Source organism: Trachemys scripta, unplaced genomic scaffold, assembly GCF_013100865.1.
Source record: "Trachemys scripta elegans isolate TJP31775 unplaced genomic scaffold, CAS_Tse_1.0 scaffold_26, whole genome shotgun sequence".
Lineage (NCBI taxonomy): Eukaryota > Metazoa > Chordata > Testudines > Emydidae > Trachemys > Trachemys scripta.
The window spans coordinates 3,620,672-3,641,655 of NW_023260511.1; the positions used below are offsets into that span (position 1 = coordinate 3,620,672).

Below are 20,984 nucleotides of genomic sequence, written 5' to 3' on the forward strand. Positions count from 1 at the left end.
TCACCCACTGCAACTTGAGACCATTACTCCTCGTTCTGTCATCTGGTACTACTGAGAACAATCTAGATCCATCCTCTTTGGAGCCCCCTTTCAGGTAGTTGAAAGCAGCTATCAAATCCCCCCTCATTCTTCTCTTCTGTAGACTAAACAATCCCAGTTCCCGCAGCCTCTCCTCATAAGTCATGTGTTCCAGCTCCCTAATAATTTTTGTTGCCCTCTGCTGGACTCTTTCCGATTTTTCCACATCCTTCTTGTAGTGTGGGGCCCAAAACTGGACACAGTACTCCAGATGAGGCCTCACCAAGGTCGAATAAAGGGGATCGATCACGTTCCTCGATCTGCTGCCAATGCCCCAACTTATACAGCCCAAAATGCCATTATCCTTCTTGGCAACAAGAGCACACTGTTGACTCATATCCAGCTTCTCATCCACTGTGACCCCTAGGTCCTTTTCTGCAGAACTGCTACCTAGCCATTCGGTCCCTAGTCTGTAGCAGTGCATGGGATTTTTCCATCCTAAGTGCAGGACTCTGCACTTGTCCTTGTTGAACCTCATCAGGTTTCTTTTGGCCCAGTCCTCTAATTTGTCTAGGTCCCTCTGTATCCGATCCCTACCCTCTAGTGTATCTACAATTTCAATGTCTTATGGAGAAAGTTGTGGGAGATATGAATTTACTGCAAGTGTTAGTTTATTTGGATGACCCGATTGTGTTTGGAAAAACCTTGGAGGAGCATGAAGAAAGACTTCTTAAAGTTCTTGATAGGTTGGAGGATTATGGTTTGAATCTTTCAATTGACAAATGCCAGTTCTGCAGGACCTCAGTGAAGTATGTGGGTCACATCGTGTCCCAAGAGGGTGTGAGTACTGATCCCGATAAAATAGAAGCACTCACTATATGGCTATGTCCAAGTAACTACAGAGAACTCAAGACCTTTCTTGGGTTTAGTGGCTACTACTGCAGATTTGTGAAAAACTATGCTACAATTGTAAACCCCTGAATGATCTTACCAGGGATACCAGTCCAGCAAGAACAAATCTAAGACCAAGAATAAGGGGAGGTCCCCAAAGCCTCCTGTGCAGAAACACTATGGCCCCTTCGAACCATTTGGGCCACGGTGGGATGAGAGATGTGAAAGGGCTTTTCGAGAAATCATTACTTGCCTAACTAATGTTCTGGTCCTACTCTTTGCTGACCCAAGCAAGCCGCTTATCCTGCATACTGATGCCAGTTTGGAGGCTTTGGGAGCAGTCCTGTACCAGGAAGTGGAAGGCAAATGTAAACCTGTAGCCTTTGCCAGCTGAGGACTGTCTGATAGTGAAACTCGCTATCCCACCCACAAACTGGAGTTCTTGGCCTTGAAATGGGCCATCACTGAGAAATTTCGAGACTACTTGTATGGTGCTCAGTTCCAGGTGTGGACAGACAACAACCCACTGACTTATGTGTTAACGAGTGCTAAGCTGGATGTTACAGGGCAAAGATGAGTGGCCGCTTTGGCTAGCTATGACTTCAGCATTCAGTACCGATCAGGGAGAAGCAACGTAGATGCAGATGCATTGTCCAGGCATCTGTAGGCACCGGAAGTTGCTGTGATACCCAAGGATGGAGTGAGAGCTATTTGCAGTGTGAGTCGCCGAGAGCCAGAGACCCATGAGAGCCTTCATGGATGTGTTGCAGAAGCTTTGGGCCTGCCCCCTGAATGCATGCCTTAAGTTTCAGTGAACTATATTGCATTGAACCAATCTCCCTTGCCCATGCTCAATGCGGCTGACTGGCAAGAAGCCCAGCTGCAAGATATTGACATTCGTGATACACTACTTGCCAAAAGGGAGGGGCAAAGCCCAGCTGCGGTTACCGCATCTAACCCAGAGGGTAAACTACTATTGAGAGAATGGACCAAACTAAAACTGATTCAGGGAGTGCTACACCGAATGACCCCGGACCCTTTACAAAAGCAACGAGCACAACTAGTGCTGCCAAAAGAGTTCAGAGCCCTGGCCATGAGGGCCTTGCATGATGACTTTGGACATTTAGGGATGGAGAGGACCCTGGAACTCATTCGTAGTAGGTTCTATTGGCCCCGGATGGCTGAAGATGTTCGCAGGAAATGTGAGACCTGCACTCGATGTGTTCAAAGGAAAACTCTGCCCACAAGAGCTGCATCTCTCAAGAACATCACCAGCAATAAACTTTTGGAGCTGGTATGCATTGATTTCTTGTCTTTAGAAGTAGACAAGAGGAATGTTGGGAACATTCTAGTAGTGACTAACCATTTTACGTGGTATGTGCAGGCATATCCCACACGTGATCAGAGGGCTACAACTGTCGCTTGAGTACTGTGGGAAAAATATTTCTCAGTTTATGGATTCCCAGCCCGGATACACTCGGATCGGGGCAGGACTTTGAGAGCCATCTTCTGAAGGAGGTGCTGATGATAGCAGGAATTAAGAAGTCTAGGACAACGCCTTATCACCCGCAAGGTAATCCTCAGCCAGAGAGGTTCAACCGAACCTTATTAGATACATTAGGGACTTTGCGACCAGAACAGAAGGCAACCTGGAGCCAACATGTTGCATTTCTGGTGCATGCCTACAACGCCACAAAGAACGATGCTACGGGAGTCACCCCAAAGCTCTTGATGTTTGTGTGAGAACCAAGATTACCCATAGACCTGTGCTTTGGTGTATCAGAGGATGGAGATTGCTATGAAACTCATCAGCAATATGTATGACTAAGAGAAAAGCTATGGGATGTTTATTACTTAGCTACATCTGCGGCTTGGAAGAACGCAGATCGCAACAAACATCGATATGATGCTAGGGTATGTTTGCAGGAGCTCCAGCTTGGGGACAGAATCCTGCTGCGAAATTTGGGTATTGCTGGCAAATACAAGATAGCTGACAGATGGAAGGCAATACCTTACTTGGTGATGGAAAAGGTGGGAGACCTGCCGGTCTACAAGATCAAACCTGAAGAGGGTCCAGGGCAGACAAAGACAGTGCACAGAAACCTTTTGCTCCCTGTGGGGGAATTGGTAGGCACCCCTTATGAGATGGGCCACAACAGGGCAACCGGGCAGAACAAAGGTGCTAGACCAAAGCCACCATCCAATATGGACAGCCGGCCCCCTGCAGCTAACCTACCCCTATGCAGCACATCCGAGAGTGAGTCTGAAGAGGAAGACACAACCATGGTATATCTTGGAATGGAGACAAGATTTCAGCCTCGATCAACTGAACCAAAAGAGAGCTCCCCCTCCTCCGCCCTAAACCCCACCGCGGAAATATTTCGGACCATTTCTGACACTCCTGTGCCGCTGGTGGGACCCCCATGTGATGCAATACACCGATTATTGGACAGTGGAGATATACAGGTGGAGGATGTCCTGGGCACCTTGGACCCTCCACTGTTAGAACTAGAAATGCAGGGGCCTATGCCAGTAGCCGAGGGACCCTCAGAGGAAACCTCTCCATCTGTTGCTCAAGAGGATGTCCCCCCTACCACGGCAACAGATATTCTCAATAGACAAGACAAGGTAATAAGACCAGTAAAATGGTTAACTTATGATGCACCTGGGGTGACTAGTGAGGAGCCAATACATTTAGCACCCAGGCTTGTGGAAGCTAAAGTGGGCTTTCTGAGGCCCTTTGGAGGGAACCAGTGAGTTGGTATAATAGGGAGTGTGATTTGTCGGGACGACAAATTCTTGGCTGGGGGGAGGATGACTTGCCCATATGACTCCAAAACTCCATCTTGGAGCTGGATTTGCATAGGAGTGAGGAGGGGGTCTCCACCCACAAGAGAAAGTCTACTTAAACCCGTTGGAGACCCCTCCATTTTGTCTTCAGATGGCTAAAGAGATAGCCTCTCCACCCCCAAGGATACCTGAAAGAAACTGGAACAAAGGACAGTAACTACAGGGGGTGTGAGTTATTGCTGGACCCAGACTAGCAGGAGACTAGTCTGTAAAAGGAAGCTTACTGGAACTGGTGAGGTTCTCTCTGTATTCAGTTTTATTACTGTAATAAGCTTAGATTTGCGTGTTTTATTTTATTTTACTTGGTAATTCACTTTGTTCTGTCTGTTACTACTTGGATCCACTTAAATCCTACTTTCTGTATTTAATAACATCACTTTTTAGTTATTAATTAACCCACAGTATGTATTAATACCTGGGGGGAGGAGCAAACAGCTGTGCATCTCTCTCTATCAGTGTTATAGAGGGCGAACAATTTATGAGTTTACCCTACATAAACTTTATACAGGGTTAAATGGATTTATTTGGGGTTGAGACCCCATTGGGAGTTGGGCATCTGAGTGTTAAAGACAGGAACACTTCTGCAAGTTGCTTTCAGTTAAGTCTGCAGCTTTGGGACATGTGGTTCAGACTCTGGGTCTGTGTTGGAGCAGACTGGCGTGTCTGGCTCAACAAGACAGGGTGCTAGATTCCCAGCAGGAGCAGAAGTAGTCTTGGCACATTGGTTGGCAGTTCCCAAGGCAGTTTCTGTGATCCATCCCATCACAATCTCTACGCCCCTCAGTCCCAGTGAGGGGGAGGACCCAGGTCCCCAGAGGACAGGAGAGCCAAACCCTAGACAACAAAGCCAGAATGAAGATGGTGGAGAAGGGCCAAAGGAGTGCCCCTGTATAGGACAGCCAGGGAAGGAGGCCCGAGAACTCTAAGGGGAAGCCCCCAGGGAGAGTCAGAGCCCCCTGGGCCGGGTAACTGAACCTGAGGCCCCAGGCAGACAGGACGATGTCCAGACCTGTTTCTGCTGGACAGAAAGGGGGAGTAGCTGGGAGGACAATCGCTAGGATGTGACCAGTGTGAGGACCTCTGGGTACCAGCAGACCTGTGGGGCAGTCTGCCCCCTACCCAGTTTGCCTTCTGTGGGTGGGGGGATAGACAAATCCTGCAAGAAGGATCCCAGGGATCACCCAGTGGGAAGTGGTGGGCTCCCCCAGAGCAACCTCCCAGACAGAGGGAGACGGGGCCAGGTCAAGCACCACCTGGCGGTTGCTTAAGTGTGGAGGTATGTGGCAGGGCACTGCTGGAGAAGCTCTTAATCAGCTCCTGCCACTCCAGCCCCAATCAGGGAAAATGGATTGGGGATGGGTGAACTGCGCTATGTTTGCCTGGTAACTGACTGCACCTGCCAGCCTCATTAGCAGGAGTTCTAAGGCTGGAAGGAAGTGAGAAAGCGGGGGACAGAGACTAAGAGCGGGAGGTCAGGCTCAGAGGGACTAGGAGCCTCCTAGTCTTGCTGGCCAGGCCTGTGGTAAGCCAAACAGTTGTAAAGCCTGTATATAGTTGGAAATTGGTGATGGGAAACTGACCACGAATAAAGAACATGGGTGTTGCACCAGACTGAAGTGACCCTGATTCATGGAGGAGAGGGGCCAAGGAGTCAAACCCAGAGGGGCAGAGTGTGTACCCTGTTACACCTTGCATTTGGCCATGTTGAAATGAATGTGTGAGAAAGTGGGAATTTTTGTAATATTTTTATGAAGTCTATGTGTGCCTCCCCTTCATGCTGTATTGTTAATTAGTGGGGAGAAAGGCCTGATATCAGTGGAGCATCTGAGAAGACAATGGCAAATCCAAGTCACTGGGACTTTGATACCTAGTAACCAATGACCATGGCTGGCCCACCTCTCGGCAGGAAGCCAAGCAGTGTTTGCCCCACTGGGGAACAAAGGACTGGGGTGTGTGAGGTGGAAGCTAAATGTGGGCTGCAGGAAGCAGCTGGGGCACACCTGAAATGGGACAGAGAGGTCAGAGGGCAGGGCGTTGGGCTCTGTGCTGTCCAGGATGGACAATGCTGTAACTTTTTTTTCTCTGTGCTAGCCAAGGACGTCCTGCGCTGGAGTAATGGTCTCAAGTTGCAGTGGGGGAGGTTTAGGTTGGATATTAGGAAAACCTTTTTCACTAGGAGAGAGGTGAAGCACTGGAATGTGTTACCTAGGGAGGTGGTGGATTCTCTTTCCTTAGAGGCTTTTAAGGTCAGGCTTGACAAAGCCCTGGCTGGGATGATTTAGTTGGGAATTGGTCCTTCTTTGAGCAGGGGGGTGGACTAGATGACCTCCTGAGATCCCTTCCAACCCTGATATTCTATGTGCATCAATCGACTAATAAACTCTGTTTTACAACACTGGCTGAGTGTCACTACAAATTCTGACAGAAGAGATGCATTGCTCCCCAAGATTGTACCAGTCTCCTTTAGGGGTTTCGTCTCTGTGGGACTTGCTGAACAGAGCTCTCAGTGGGAAACAGGGGTGCTGAAGGCCCAGGGGTTGAATCTAAGGAGGTGGTGAAGCCAGGTGGTTTTCCCTGGGGGAGAAGTAGGACCCCTAGAGGGTCTGTCACAATGAAAGGTCCTCCCAGAGACTATTCTAAAGCTGGGGCTATGGCACCGGTGCTGTGGATCTGTGACAGCATGTTGTTAGGGTGAATCCCCCCTTACCAAGCAATCCACCTCAGTCTGTAGTACCAACCTGTCACCATCATTATTTACCTGTCCACCAATGTTTGGGTCATCCGCAAATTTTACCAGCAATGATTTAATATTTCTTTCCAGCTCATTGATAAAGCTATTGAATAGCATTAGCTCAGAATAGGTCCCAGTGGGACACTACTAGAAATATCCCTATTGGAGGATGATTCCCCACTACAATTACTCTGAGAGCTATCAGTTAGCCAGTTTTTAATCCATTTAATGTGGGCTACATTGATTTTGATATTAGTTTCATGCAGCACTAAGTCAAACCCCTTTCAGAGTCTGACACCTGGTCTACACTATAGAGTTACGTCCGCTTAAATACGTCGCAGAGGACGTGAAACTCCAGTGTAGACACCACCTCCCAGAGAGGTGAATTTACTACAATCATAGAAGAACCCCTTCTATCCCTGTAGCAAGTGCTTAAACCACAGTGTTGCTCCTGTAGCATTTCTAGTGTAGACCCACCCTGAATCTCTTACGTCAGCCTAGTTACCTTTATCAACTTTATGTGTCATCTCCTCAGCCCATTTCACAGGACTCAGCCCAGATCCTGACAGGCAGTTTATCCATATCACAGAAACCTCCATCACTATGGCCTCACAAATCAGATGAGAAGGACATTTCCTGTCTCAGTACCAGAAACAGGTCCTAGCTGAGTGCAATTCCCAAGTGACCCAGCCCCCCATCCAGGGCTGGCTCCAGGGTTTTGGCCACCCCAAGTAGCCAAAAAAAAACAAACAAACAAAACAAAACAAAAAACACCCTGCGATCGTGATCTGCGGCGGCAATTCGGCGGGAGGTCCTTCGCTCCGAGCGGGAGTGAGGGACCATCGGCCGAATTGCCGCCGAATAGCTGGACCTGCCGCCCTTCTCCAGAGTGGCTGCCCCAAGCACCTGCTTGCCAGGCTGGTGCCTGGAGCCAGCCCTGCCCCCATCCCTCCCCCACTCCCATGGTGACCCCTTCTGCATGTGGGGACTCACCTGAGAGGTGAATGGCAGAATGTCGCTCAGTCTCTAGCGGGCCATTCCGCACTATGCAGCTGATGTCTCCATTGTCTTCCCCTTCTGTGACAGTGACGTGACTCACAACACTATACAGGTTCTCCCTGTCCTGAGTCATGTTGGTCACAATCTCCATTGCCAGGTTCTGCCAGTTCTTTCCAACCCACTGGAGTTCAGGTTTGGGGAACCAGCCTGCGGTTCTACAGGCCAGCCCAATCCCCTGACCCCGGGGGCCCAGCACGTCAATGAACACTGGAGCCACAGCTGCAGGGAGAGAGAGAGAGAGAGTGTGTGTGTGTGTGTGTGTATCAGGAAATCGTGTCTTTGGTAGCACCACGTGATTCCCCAGATACCGCTGGGTATAGGGAGCACTGACTGCATAACTCCATTCCCTAATATGCAAAGCCTCCCTGGAACCCTTCATCCTGATGATTGGGGAAATTAAATAATACCATCTTGCATTTCCATAGAGCCCTGAAATCTCACTGATGAATGTGCAGGGTGAAACTGCTATACAGGGATCTCTGCACCTGCTGCTGAAATTCAGCCACTTTTGGGGTGGAGCTCAGGAGCTGTCAGGATCACTACACTTCAGTACAGAGCAGGAAGCGAGGGATGGTGACCCCGCCTACATCTCTGCTCCCACTCCACCTGTGCCACCCTTCTACATACTGTCCCCTCTGGTGTCCTTCTCCCACACTGGTAACAGTGCCCCAGGCCAAGCCACCCCTTGTGCTTGGATTTCTCCCCCCCACCCCTCTGTGCTTCACACAACCACCCTCCCCTCATTTAGATCTCTCCTTAAAAGCAGACACCTCCTGTGGAGCCTTTGAACTATAAGCCACCAAATATGGGAGATGATTTAAAACAACCCCAATGCTCTGCATTATCGCAGGAGGGCCCCTCACTTGGGGCTTGATGTTTCTGAACTATACTGTCTGGGGCTACGTTACTCAGTGAGCTATATGGGCAGAGACCGTCCCTCCCACTGCCCTTGTGCAGCACTTAACGTGGGGTCAGTGCCCAGGGAATAAAAAATAATATCCCAGCCCTTGGAAACTGCAGGGGAAATTTTAAGGGATGCCAAATGTACTTATGACCTCACCTGGGATTTGGGCAGAACATCCAGGTAAAGGTCCCACTCCCTCAAACAGCACTGTAATGAGCATGAGACCTAAGGACTGTAGCTTTACATCTCATTGAAAAGAGGTTGTTTAATGCAACGCTGACCCTGCTAGCACCACAGTAGAGTCAGTCCTGAGTGTGAGGGGAGAGCGCCCCCTACTGAGTCCTGCACGTCACTCCCTGCAGCACAGGACCCTGCTGCTATGCTGGGCTCAGTATGGGGGCACCTGCCTGGATACAGGAAGCTCTGGATGCCCAGACACAGTCCCCCCTGTAGTGGAGGGAGAGCCTGGAGTTCTGGACCTGGTGCAAGATCTGAGACCTGAACCAGAGGATGTAAACCAAAGTCAGGCCCTGTATTAAAGTAGATGCTTCCAAGTTCTGTCCAGTACATTAACTTAACAAATTTGCTGCTAGCCTTGCCAAAACATAGGCACTCCCAAGAAGTACTAGGCACGAGATATTTATGTAAATACTTTCCAGAAGGCTGGTACAGATACACCCCAATCTAGCACAAGATACGATGGCTTGACAGAACAATGTATAGAGATGTTCTGTCTGATATATCAGGAACAAGGGGAGGTAACAAAGATGTCATGAAATACATAAGGTGATATGTAAGTTGTTTATCCTAGTTGTTTGCCTTAGTCTATAAATGTTGGGGTATCTCACCTTAACCCTTTGTGTGGCCGAGGGAATAGCAGGGACTCCCACTGCTGACTGAGCCACTCCTGGCCACTGGGCACTCATGTGTTAATGAACCTGTAACCACGGACAAAGGGCACTAGGACTGTGCCTTTATGAGTAACATCAAGGTCTGCTGAATTAGCAGGCTGCACTATCTGCTAGTACTGATAACACTGGAGCTCCAAGAATGGAAACGCTGAGCAGCTGGAACAGCTCTAGCAGCCTGGACATCATTACTGAGGCAACATTTCATCCTTGTACACCCCTTAGTGCTCCGTCTCACCTGCAATCTGTAGCTCAGTGGTGGCTTCCAGGGTCCACTCTGGGTTCCTCACGAAGCAATGGTATGTCCCATCATCTGCCACCTGGAGCCGTTTCAGCTTCAGTGAGACGTTCCCGCTGCTGAACTCCTGCAGGAACAGCTCTGTCCGGGTCTGGTAACCCTCCCCCGGCAGGTCCTGGGTACCCTCATCCATGTACTCATGAACCAGGATAAATCCTGGTCCAGCTTTCCTCCACTGCACGTCCATGCTGGGCAGCCCAGCCTGGGGTGAGAGCTGGCAGGGTAACACCACATCCTGGCCAACTACCCCCACCACGGGGTGCGGGGAGCCAGTCAGGGAGAACTCCTCTGAAACAGAAAACCCCAGGAACACAGTGAGTGACAAGAAAAAGGAGGGGGCATCTCTGAGCCAGGTCCCAGCCCTACAGACACAGTGAGTGAAAGAGGAGGGGGCATTACTGAGCTAATCAAAATTTCCTCAGTCGTACATAGCTCATAGCAGAAGGTTCCCAAAGCTGAGTCATGTGTCGTTCAACTTGAGTTACTCAGTCTGGACACAGGGCAGTGCAGTCATACCACCAATCCTGTCCTACAATCCCCCGGAAACTCTACCAAAGGTGCCTGTCTTGCACCCTACCTACACTCTGTTGGCAAGGGGTGGCCCCGTCTGGAAGCCACCTGCCAGGTCATAGCACCATGAACATGGCACCCAGTTATGAGCTCTTTCCACTACAAGCAACTTCTTTGATGAACCAGTTTCAGATCCACGTAGACCCACAATGGCTGCTGAGGGGCCACCTCAGGAGACTTCTGCCTGGCCTGAGGGTATTGAGTCTTTGATGGATCTTTGGGCCAATGCACGTCCCTGCCATGGATTCAATAGACCCAAAACAGAAACTCACTCAGATGGGGATTCACCGTTTTGGTGGTCAGTGTCTGGGGGAAAGTAAGCATCTGAGGGTGATTTATGTCTGCACAATAGCTGTGTCTGAAGGGTCTCCAGGCTCGTCCATCCCACCATGGGGCGTGTAGAGCAATTACTACTGAGCTGCAGCACTTGACACTCATTGTGTGGCTACTGGTGGGGAGGCATAAGGGGCAGATTTTCAAAGCCACCAAGGAGATTTTGATGAGCTCCCATTCATCCTAATGGGAATTGGGACCCCCATCCCTCAGGCAGCTGTGAAGATCTCAGCCTTGCAGGCATGAGAATCCAGGCTCCCAGTGGGGCAGGTCTAGCAGCATGGTGCCTTTGGCAGGACAGGAAGGGATCAGGGTCAGGGGCTCTGGAAGCGTCTCTCAAGGGCAAAGGGAACTGTGTGACTTGCTGCAAGATCCAACAATCCTGCCATCCAGAGTTAGGACATGCCCTGGTCACCCTAACATTATCCCTACCCCACAGCCTCCTGGACCTTACCCTTTTACACTGTAGGACTGAGGAGGCCTCGGTGGGAGGAGGAGGGGGCGGGGGGGTTGTCATTGGCCTCTGATGCCCCTACCCCAGCCCTGCAGGGGGCAGTGTACATGGGGGACAGGGAGGGAAATAATTGGGATTCAAACATTTTTACCAGAGAGAGAACACGGCGCCAGGAGGAGGATCCCCAGGCTGCACACACAGAGCCGCCACCGTGTCGCCATGGGAACACCCCAGGCAGGGACCTGTAAGGAGAGAGCAGGGATGGTTAACACCTTCTCAGACTGCATGAGGGGCCGGCAGTGCAGGGAACATGCCCCATCCATCGTCTGACCCGACCCACTCTGCTCCCAGGCAGAGCAGCTCCCCAGGGACAGGAGAGGATTTCACCCTTCCCAGGCTTCCCTGCCATCTGCCCAGGCCTGGTACTAGGAATTTCCACCCCCGGGACATGCCGGGTATCCACCCCCATTTCCTCCCCTTGTCGGGTCTCTGACCATCCATTGGTGTGGGTGTCCCCCCCAATTCCTGTGCAAGGTGAGCCGGCAGCAGAGCAGGGCCAATTCTGATGTAACCCCAGTGGTACCCACACCGCTGTCCCCCGCTGCAGAAGGGGCCTGGCTCTGTGCCTGCCTCCACCTGGGACAGCACAGCAGACGTGTGACCCGGAGCTCTCCACAGCTAACTGCATGAGGCTCTACAGCGTGAGCTAAAGAGCCAGGCTGTGCAGCTGGGGCTCTGACAGACTCATGTACTGTGTGTATCAGGCCCAGGGGGGACCATCTCACACCCTGGACACTGGGTGACATCTGGGCACCTTCCTACAGGTCAGCCTGCCCGAAAGTCACCCACCTCTGTAAGTGATGATGCCAAGTGACATGGATGGGGCTGGCAGTGGCTATCACAGACACCGGGGGCGCTGTCAGATACCTACTCCTCCTCCCCTGACGTCAATGGGAGACCATCACATCAGTCGACATTACAGTAAGATATACGGTGGGGATCAGGAGGGCTCGTCTCAGCTCTGCTCAGAGCCTCAGGCATCCTATCCCCAGTTCTCTGGTCTGTGTACTGTGACAAAGTTCCTCCTCTATCTTGGTGGATCCTGCGCTTTTTGGTGGATTTTCTTGCCTCAGAGATTCACCATGTGGGTTGGGGAACAGCCCAGAGACCTTCCCCTCTGGAAGAACCCACAGTCCAGGTCAATTGGGAGGTTTGGGGGGAACCCGGGCCCACCCTCTACTCCGGGTTCCAACCCCTCTACTCAGGGTTCCAACCCAGGGCCCTGTGGACTGGAACTGTCTATAGTGCCTCCTGTAACAGCTGCATGACAGCTACAACTCCCTGGGCTACTTCCCCATGGCCTCCTCCAAACACTTTCCTTATTCTCACCACAGGACCTTCCTCCTGGTGTCTGATAACGCTTGTGCTCCTCAGTCCTCCAGCAGCACACACTCTCAGGGCAGGTCTACACTAACCCCCCAATTCGAACTAAGGTACGCAACTTCAGCTACGTGAATAATGTAGCTGAAGTTCGAAGTACCTTAGTTCGAACTTACCTCCATCCAGACGCGGCAGGCAGGCTCCCCCGTCGACTTCGCGTACTCCTCTCGCTGAGCAGGAGTACCGGAGTCAACGGCAAGCACTTCCAGGTTCGACTTATCGCGTCCAGACAAGACGCGATAAGTCGAACCCAGAAGTTCGATTGCTTGTCGCCGAACTATCGGGTAAGTGTAGACCTACCCTCAGCTCCTTGCGCCTCTTGCTCCCAGCTCCTCACACTCACACCACAAACTGAAGTGAGCTCCTTTTAAAACCCAGGTGCCCTGATTAGCCTACCTTAATTGATTCTAGCAGCTTCTTCTTAATTGGCTCCAGGTGTCCTAATTAGCCTGCCTGCCTTAACTGGTTCTAGCAGGTTCCTGATTACTCTAGTGCAGCCCCTGCTCTGGTCACTCAGGGAACAGAAAACTACTCATCCAGTGACCAGTATATTTGCCCTCTACCAGACTCCTGTACCCCACTGATCTGGGTCTGTCACAGTACACAGGGTCAGACTGGATGGACACAATGGGTTCTTCTGGACTCAACATCTGTCAATCTATTTCTGTTTCAGTTCCAGCTCCTTCAAAGCCTGTCCGTATATGTGTGGTGCATTAAAAATTGCATTAGAATTGTAAACTGTCACTGTAAATGCTCTGGGGGTATTCCTGGTCCTGCTGGCAGGGGAGGGCCCTGTGTGGAAGTGTGTGATCTGGGTCCAGCAGCAGGCAGTTGTACAGAGAAGCAGCCTAGAGCAAGACAGGGTGACCTCGGACTCTCAGCTTTAGGGAGCAGCCTGCTTTGTCTCTCTCTGATTTGGGTCCTTGTGCGTTATCATTCTGGATTCTAAGCATTTAAGCCATGTTCCGCTGCAACCTTCCAGTCAGAGGATTTATGTTTATATCCAACTCCTCTGTGTGTGCTGGGATCATAACAACGGACACCCTCCCCACAAAGAGACCTCCCTTCTGAGCCCATCCAAGGTCACTTGGGAATGACATGATGTTCCTGAGGGCAGGGTTAAGACCTAAGCATTATAAGCCCCATTTTAGGAGTTGGGGGTGCAGGGTCCCGGCGGCACTTACCATGGCTCCCAGGAAGTGGCCGCCAGGTCCTTGTGGCCGCTAGGCGCATAGGAGTCTAGGGAGGATCTGTCCGTGCGCTGCCCTCATGCCTGCAGGCACCTCCCTACAGCACCCATTGGTCATGATTCCGAGCCAGGGGGAGCTGCAGAGCTGGTACTCAGGGCAGGGGCTGCAGGGACCTGGCAGCTGCTTCCGGGAGCTGCGCGGAGCCAGGGCAGGTAGCCTTAGCTCCGGGCCCCTGCTCTGCTGCCGACCAGACTTTTAACAGCCAGGTTGGAAGTGCTGACCAGATCGGGGGTTTAGGGTGACCAGACGTCCCGATAAAATCGCGACCGTCCCGATACTTCAGGGTTTGTCCCGTGTCCCGACCGATCAATTTGTCCCGATATCCACTGGCAGTGCTGGGTTTTTTTGCTCCGCCAGTGGGACTGACTCCATTTTTTTTTTTTTTGCTGCGCTGTCGGGCACCCCCCCTCCCCATGTGTCCTGATATTTTCTTTCCCTCATCTGGTCACCCTACGGGGGTTCCAGTCAAAAACTGGACACCTGGCAACCCTAGGTCGGGGGACCAGAGTTCTGAGAGGGGAACTGCCTCATGCAGCTCAGCAGGAGTTTTCCTGCCAGTTCTGCTGCTCTGCAGGTCCTACCAACCCCACTCAGCAGGGACTGTGTGTAACAGGTAGGGTGACCAGACATCCCGATATTATCGGGACAGTCCTGATTTTAGGGGACTTGTCCCGCGTCCTGACTTTACATTCATCGGGATGTCTGGTCACCCTATATGAGGGGCCACTCACCTTCCCTCCCTGGGCCCTGGGGCAGCGCGCAGCTGAGCTCCCGGTGCGGCGGCACCAGCCCACAGGGCCTGCCGCCCGGCCGGCAGGAGCCTGCAGAGCACAGCCCTGCCCCTGCCCCTGCCCCAGGCACACAGGGAGACAGCAAGGAGGTCTCGCTCCCCTGCGTGCTGCAGCAGGGCAGGGCCTGTAGACTCCGGCAGCAGGCAGCGGTCGCCGGGCAGAGAGCCCCCCCCGCCCCTTCCCCCCTCCCCTCGACCCAACCCTAGGAAGGGGCCAGAGGGACTGGGAGGGACCTGCCTGCTGGATGCTTCCTGGGAGCCACTCCAGGTAAGCACTGCTGGGCTCACCTGGCCCCCTGGCAGGTCCCTCTGGGGGGGCTCCCCTCAGACCCACTCCCCTCAGGCCCCACCCTGACCCTGTTCCCTCTGCCTCCCCCGCAGTCCCCCCTGTGCCCCCCAACCTCAATCCACTGCCCTCAGCCCCCACCCTGACCCTGTTCCCTCAGCCTCCCCCGCACTGTCCCCTGTGCCCCCACACTCAATCTACTGCCCTCAGTCCCCTGACCCTGTTCCCTCTGCCTCCCCCACAGTCCCCCCTGTGCCCCCACCCTCAATCCACTGCCCTCAGCCCCCACCCTGACCCTGTTCCCTCTGCCTCCCCCACAGTCCCTTCCCTCCCCCCATCATCTCACCCGACTCACTGCCCTCAGCCCCCACCCTGACCCTGTTCCCTCAGCTTCCTCCGCAGTGTCCCCTTTGTGCCCCCCACCCTCAATCCACTGCCCTCAGTCCCTGTCCCTGTTCCAACAGCCTCCCGCACAGTCCCTTCCCTCCTCTCCCCCCGATCATCTCACTGCCTGGACTCACCCCCGTCCCACTCAGGACATGCAGGAAAAAGAAGCAATGGGCTTAAATTGTAGCAAGGGAGATTTAGGTTAGACATTAGGAAAAGCTTCCTAACTGTAAAGGTAGTTAAGCACTGGACAAATTACCTAGAGAGGTTATGGAATAGCAGTCATTGGAGTTTTTTAAGAGGTTAGACAAACCTGTCAAGGATGGTCTAGTGTTGTTATTACTCAGTCCTGCCTCAGTGCAGGGGTTTGACTAGATACCTGTTGATGTCCCTTCCAGTCCTACATTTCTGTGACTCACACTGAATTGCCTTGTGCCACTGTCTAGTAGTAGTGTCACACAGTTCTCTGACATGCAGGTTTATAAAATTGTAATTAATATACAGTTTAGAGTATAGCAGTTTTAAAGCTCTGCATGTTCAGACCAACTGAGCTGAAAATCGTGATCTATAGTATTCAAAATTATTAAGATGTGGGCTGAAATAAAATCAGCATGAATTGCTCAACAATATCAATGGAATCAGCATTGCGCTGCTATATATTGTAAAACATTACAGTGAAATCTTGCAAGTATTCCATAGCACGCCGCCTTGCCCAAGTGGTAACTAAGCATAACATCTTCCTGTTTCAACATTCTTAACTTGTATCCCATAGCTCCTAAAAGTTGTTTTTTTTCAAACACTGAATACTGCTAAGTTATGAGTTTTAACAGTTTTTTTTTCTTTTAAACCACAGCACTGAATGTTATTCTAAAATTGTTTTCCAAATATTCTTAAACTCCCAGTTTATCCCCTGCTGATGTTCATTGTGAAAAGTATTGCAGGTCTAATAATAATATTTGGCACTTTTGTAATTCACTGTCCAACATGTGTTTTGTGCCCTCCTCTGGTGGATTTTTAGAGGATAACTGTATAGCTACCAGCTAAGGGAGTTATATCTTGAACTCAAGTAGTAGAAGCTCATGCTTTTAAGTCTGGATGACTCAGGTTCAATCTTTGGTGACTAGCTATGATGGAGGTTGCTACACTTATAATCCCCTTAATCAGAGGTTCTGAATATGCTTTGTTGTAGGCAGAGCTAGCCTATAGTTAAGCAACCGAAAATTTAGAATGGGAAGTGTTGAAATGTTGGGAAGCTGTATAATTTTGCCAGTCTGGAATGAACATCCCATCTGAGGGATGGGGGTGGGGAGAGAGGAGAGTGAGACAGGACCAGGAAACTGGGACAAGGAATCCAGAGCGGTAGTGGGGGGCAGTTGAAATCGGATGAGGAGCTGGGGCAGGTTAGACAGTAATAGGATAGACATAGACTGGAGGGGACGGGGAAGAAGGGTCTTTGACTACTAGAGACCACTCCATTCAGGAGCCTGGGATAGACCCAGGATTCCTGAGTTTCACAGTTCCTCTTCTGTCAGCAGGTATCTGTGAAACCCAGTGGCAAAAAAATTGTCTCATCCCCCTATAGAGCTGATCTATCACATATAGGATGACAACCTACTGCCTCTGCCATCACTTACTCCATTAGCTCAAGTGGCAGAAGTCTGTGCAGTGGATCTAAAGGTTCATCGGCAGGGTTGGAGCCATGCAAGTTTCATGATGATTCCACATGCCAGAATTTCTGGGGCAGTTCAGTTTTGATTTTTACAAAAAAAACTGGGGAAATGCATACAGATATAGGGGACCAGATGTCTAAATAGGGGAATCTCAAGCAGGAGTAGAGAGGTTATTTTATCTCTGTATTTGGCACTGGTGCAACCACTGCTGGAATACTGTGTCCAGTTCTGGTGTGCACAATTTAAGAAGGATATTGATAAATTGGAGAGTGTTCAGAGAAGAGTCACAAGACTGATTAAAGGATTATAAAACATGCCTTATAGTGATCGACTCAAGGACCTCAATCTAATTATCTTAACAAAAAGAAGGTTAAGAAGTGACTTGGTTATAGACTGTAAGTATCTACATGGGGAACAAATAGTTAATAATGGGCACTTCAGTCTAGCAGAGCATGAGCCAATGGTTGGAAGTTGCAGCTAGACAAATTCAGACTGGATATAAGGCATATCTTTTCAATGGTAAGAGAAATTAACGATTAACAATATACTAAGGGTCATGCGGTTTTTCTAAAAGCTTTTTCTAAAAGCTATCCTCTAGGAATTATTTTGGGAAAGTTCTATGTCTGTGCTATACAGGCGGTGAGACCAGGTGATCACCGGATCCCTTCTGGCTTTATAATCTCAGAACTAGGTACATCAATTCACATGCAAAATTCTCATTGAATTCAATAGGTGTCCTTGCCCTGTGGCGCGGGCTGCAGCAAAGGCCATACAACCCCTCTCGCAGCTTCCTAGGGCCCCCTCTCATGGCTCTGTGCACCTGTGTCTGTCATTGTCATCCTCTCCCCTTCTCCCGCCCCGCTCGCCCAATGTGTCCTGATATTTCACTCTTGCGATCTGGTCACCCTAGTAACAGGGGCGAAGAACCTTGGGGATCCGCCCCCCCCCCCAGTACTGCTGTAATGATCTTGGGGTTCATTAAACAAGAAACGAGTGAATGAGAAAGGAATAAAACTTTGTTAAAAACAAACTAGAGAGCGTCTGTGGTGAACTACTGGGAACAGCTGTTATGCTTATAAGAAGCACACAGGATTTTTTTTAGGAGAAAAGTCAATACCCCCGTACTTTTTTGTGTTTTTGTTTTATAGGCAGGCCAGGTTTTAATGGCTTTTACCTTTTAAGGGTTTAGGGGAAATTATTCCACTTTTTTTTTTCCTGTGCTAAGCTTTACGTTTATTTACAGGTAATAGCTGAGAAGCATTATTACCATATGACTTTAAAGTTTTATATATATATATATATTGTTACGGGGTACTTATTAACATTAATTTTTTTTTGATGGTTATAATTTGAGCCTTTTGGTGTTAGGTAGTTTGTTTGCTGACCAGGTATGTTTTTTATTGGCAGCTTTTTTGTGCTACCATTTATGGACAATTTATTTCTTTTTTTATTAGTTAGGCAATTTGCATTAACGCAGATGCTTTCTGGCTTGCTTTTGGATTCAAAGCCATTAGCAGCTCAGAGACTGTGTCTTAAAAGGGAACTTCAACAGAGTTCTGCTTACTTTTTACTTTTAACTCCTGCTTCCAAAACACACACAGATCTGAAAAAGAAAACTCAACCTATTGTGGCTCCTTTTGGAGCCCTAAGAGGATTTTACTTAAGTAGCATGTTTTGTTTGCATTTTTTTTACCCCTTCTACAATATAAACTGCACATGTCCTGGGAAAAATGCACATTTTTGTCATAGTTTAACTTTTATAACATTATATTAGTCATATTATTTTTTACATACGGTGTAACTGGTTTTTTTGTGCTTACAGAGTTTTTATGTACCCTCATCAAAGTGACAGTCTGATTACACAGAGCCACCTTAAGGCTCAGCGTTTTTAACCTTGCTTCTTTATGCACTTACCCTGGCTGTTGCTTTAGAGAGGAACTGTCTTTTTTTTTTAACTATAATTTTTATTTGCTATTTTGTTATTAAAAACAAATTTAGAATTTCTTCCCGTTCTTCTGGGTTTGACTGCCCTGCTGCAGCCATGACTTTGGTTTTTAAAAAGATATTGAATGTTATAAAGCATTAAGGTACCTTAAGGGTTAAATGCTAAATACCAAAGCCAAACAACATTAGTTACCTGTGTCTGGCAAACAGTGTCTGTCAGTTTTGCAACTTTGAATGAAAGATTCAAATGGATTTTAGTGTTATTATTTAAAAACAAAACAAAATTATTTTAAACGTACAAAACAGAGTTTTACAAACCAGGAGTGTTGATTTAGGTTCTTAAAACCTTACATATTTACACAATATATTTACACACACATTTTTTTTAAATATTATTTACATTGTTTTAATTTTTACACAGCTGTACATAGATTACATTTATATATATTTGGGGGCAGTTAAGTTCCAATAGAAACCACTTATGGTTTTTTTAGCGAATTTGACTAAATTGTTTATAGTCAAATGATTTAAATTTGATTGTTTTTTTGCCTGGCTTATTTACAGACATTCTTTTGGAAAAGGGCCCATTTTTCCTTCAGAATGGCTGCAACGAAACCAAGATTTTTTTATAACACTTTTTTTTAACATGTTTACAAAGTTTAATTGCTTAATTCCCTTCAGCCTTTGCAGAGTTAACTTCTCACTTTCTTTCCTTAAATCACTTGCTTATTTCCCAAAATGACACCTTCATTAATTCAGATATCACCATTCCAAGTATTGTATCAGAAATATGAATTTCCTATGCCTATTCTTACTCCTTTTCATACTCCCGCAGCTATGCCCCTCCGGGCTCCCAACCTGTTTTATTTTTTAATTTCTTTATTTGTTGCCTTTATTTGTTTGGGCCCAATCCTGCTTTCCTCGCTGAACCGTCCCATCCCATGGGCACAGGCTTTGTTCCACTAACCATTTAGCAAGGAGGGTGGGCTCCTTAACTAGCCTCCACCCCTCCTGGTCCCTTTTCTTGAACATTTTTCTTAAAATTGTGAAATCACAACAATATTTCACACTTTTATATTCTTTAGAGTGAGGTCTTAGAGAAATCTACTTCTTATTTGCCCACGCTTGTGCTAGGACTTACACAACACAAAAAGTTTATACCCACTAAAAACTCTGCCTCACAGAGCAGGAAAAGGGAATACTAAGCCCCCTACCTTTTGAGCTCTATCCTGCTACGACTGAGAGCATATTCACCTATAAATTTTTCCCCCGACAGAAGGGTAGGAGCAAGGACTCTAATTCTTCCCCTATTGCACAGCACTTCTACGATTGGGGGTGTGCACACCTGAATGATTGATCACTTCATACGTATGTGTCATAACTATAAAGGGAAGGGTAACAGCTGTCCTGTGTACAGTACTATAAAATCTCTCCTGGCCAGAGACTCCAAAATCCTTTTCCCTGTAAAGGGTTAAGAAGCTCAGGTAACCTGGCTGGCATCTGACCTAAAGGACCAATAAGGGGACAAGATACTTTCAAATCTTGGGGGGGGGAAGGCTTTTGTTTGTGTTCTTTGTTTGGGAGTGTGTTCGTTCTCGGGACTGAGAGGGACCAGACATCAATCCAGGTTCTCCACATCTTTCTAAACAAGTCTCTCCTATTTCAAACTTGTAAGTAAATAGCGAGGCAAGGCGTGTTAGTTTTCCTTTGTTTTCTCAACTTGTAAATGTACCTTTTACTTGACTGTTTATCTTTGTTTGCTGTACTTTGAACCTAAGACTAGAGGGGCGTCCTCTGAGCTCTTTAAGTTTGATTACCCTGTAAGGTTAATTTCCATATTGATTTTACAGAGATGATTTTTACTTTTTTTCTTTAATTAAAAACCTACTTTTTAAGAACCTGATTGATTTTTCCTTGTTTAAGATCCAAGGGGTTTGGATCTTGATTCACCAGGAGTTGGTGGGAGGAAGGAGGGGAATGGTTAATTTCTCCTTGTTTTAGATCCAAAGGGATTGGATCTGTGTTCACCAGGAGTTGGTGGAAGGAAGGAGGGGGGATGGTTAATTTCTCCCTGTTGTAGATCCAAGGGGTTTGGATCTGTATTCACCAGGGAATTGGTGAAGGTTTTTCAAGGCTTCCCAGGAAGGGAATTCATTGAAATGGTGGCAGCGGAACCAAAGCTAAGCTGGTAGTTAAGCTTA

The 20,984-nt window shown here is 48.7% G+C and overlaps 2 protein-coding genes across 2 annotated transcripts in view; both read right to left on the minus strand.

Annotated features, from left to right (window-relative positions):
• LOC117870321 (butyrophilin-like protein 1) overlaps positions 1–20,984 on the minus strand; it is a 71,767-nt gene that overhangs the window by 47,768 nt on the left and 3,015 nt on the right. Inside the window, exons 2-4 of the mRNA XM_034757423.1 lie at positions 11,168–11,258; positions 9,600–9,947; positions 7,484–7,768 (exon numbers count right to left, since the gene is read on the minus strand). Coding sequence (XP_034613314.1) covers positions 7,484–7,768; positions 9,600–9,947; positions 11,168–11,237 — 703 coding nt within the window. The 5' untranslated portion in view covers positions 11,238–11,258. The remainder of the gene's footprint in view (positions 1–7,483; positions 7,769–9,599; positions 9,948–11,167; positions 11,259–20,984) is intronic.
• LOC117870340 (butyrophilin subfamily 3 member A2-like) overlaps positions 1–20,984 on the minus strand; it is a 131,441-nt gene that overhangs the window by 30,252 nt on the left and 80,205 nt on the right. The gene's annotated exons all lie outside the window — the stretch shown is intronic.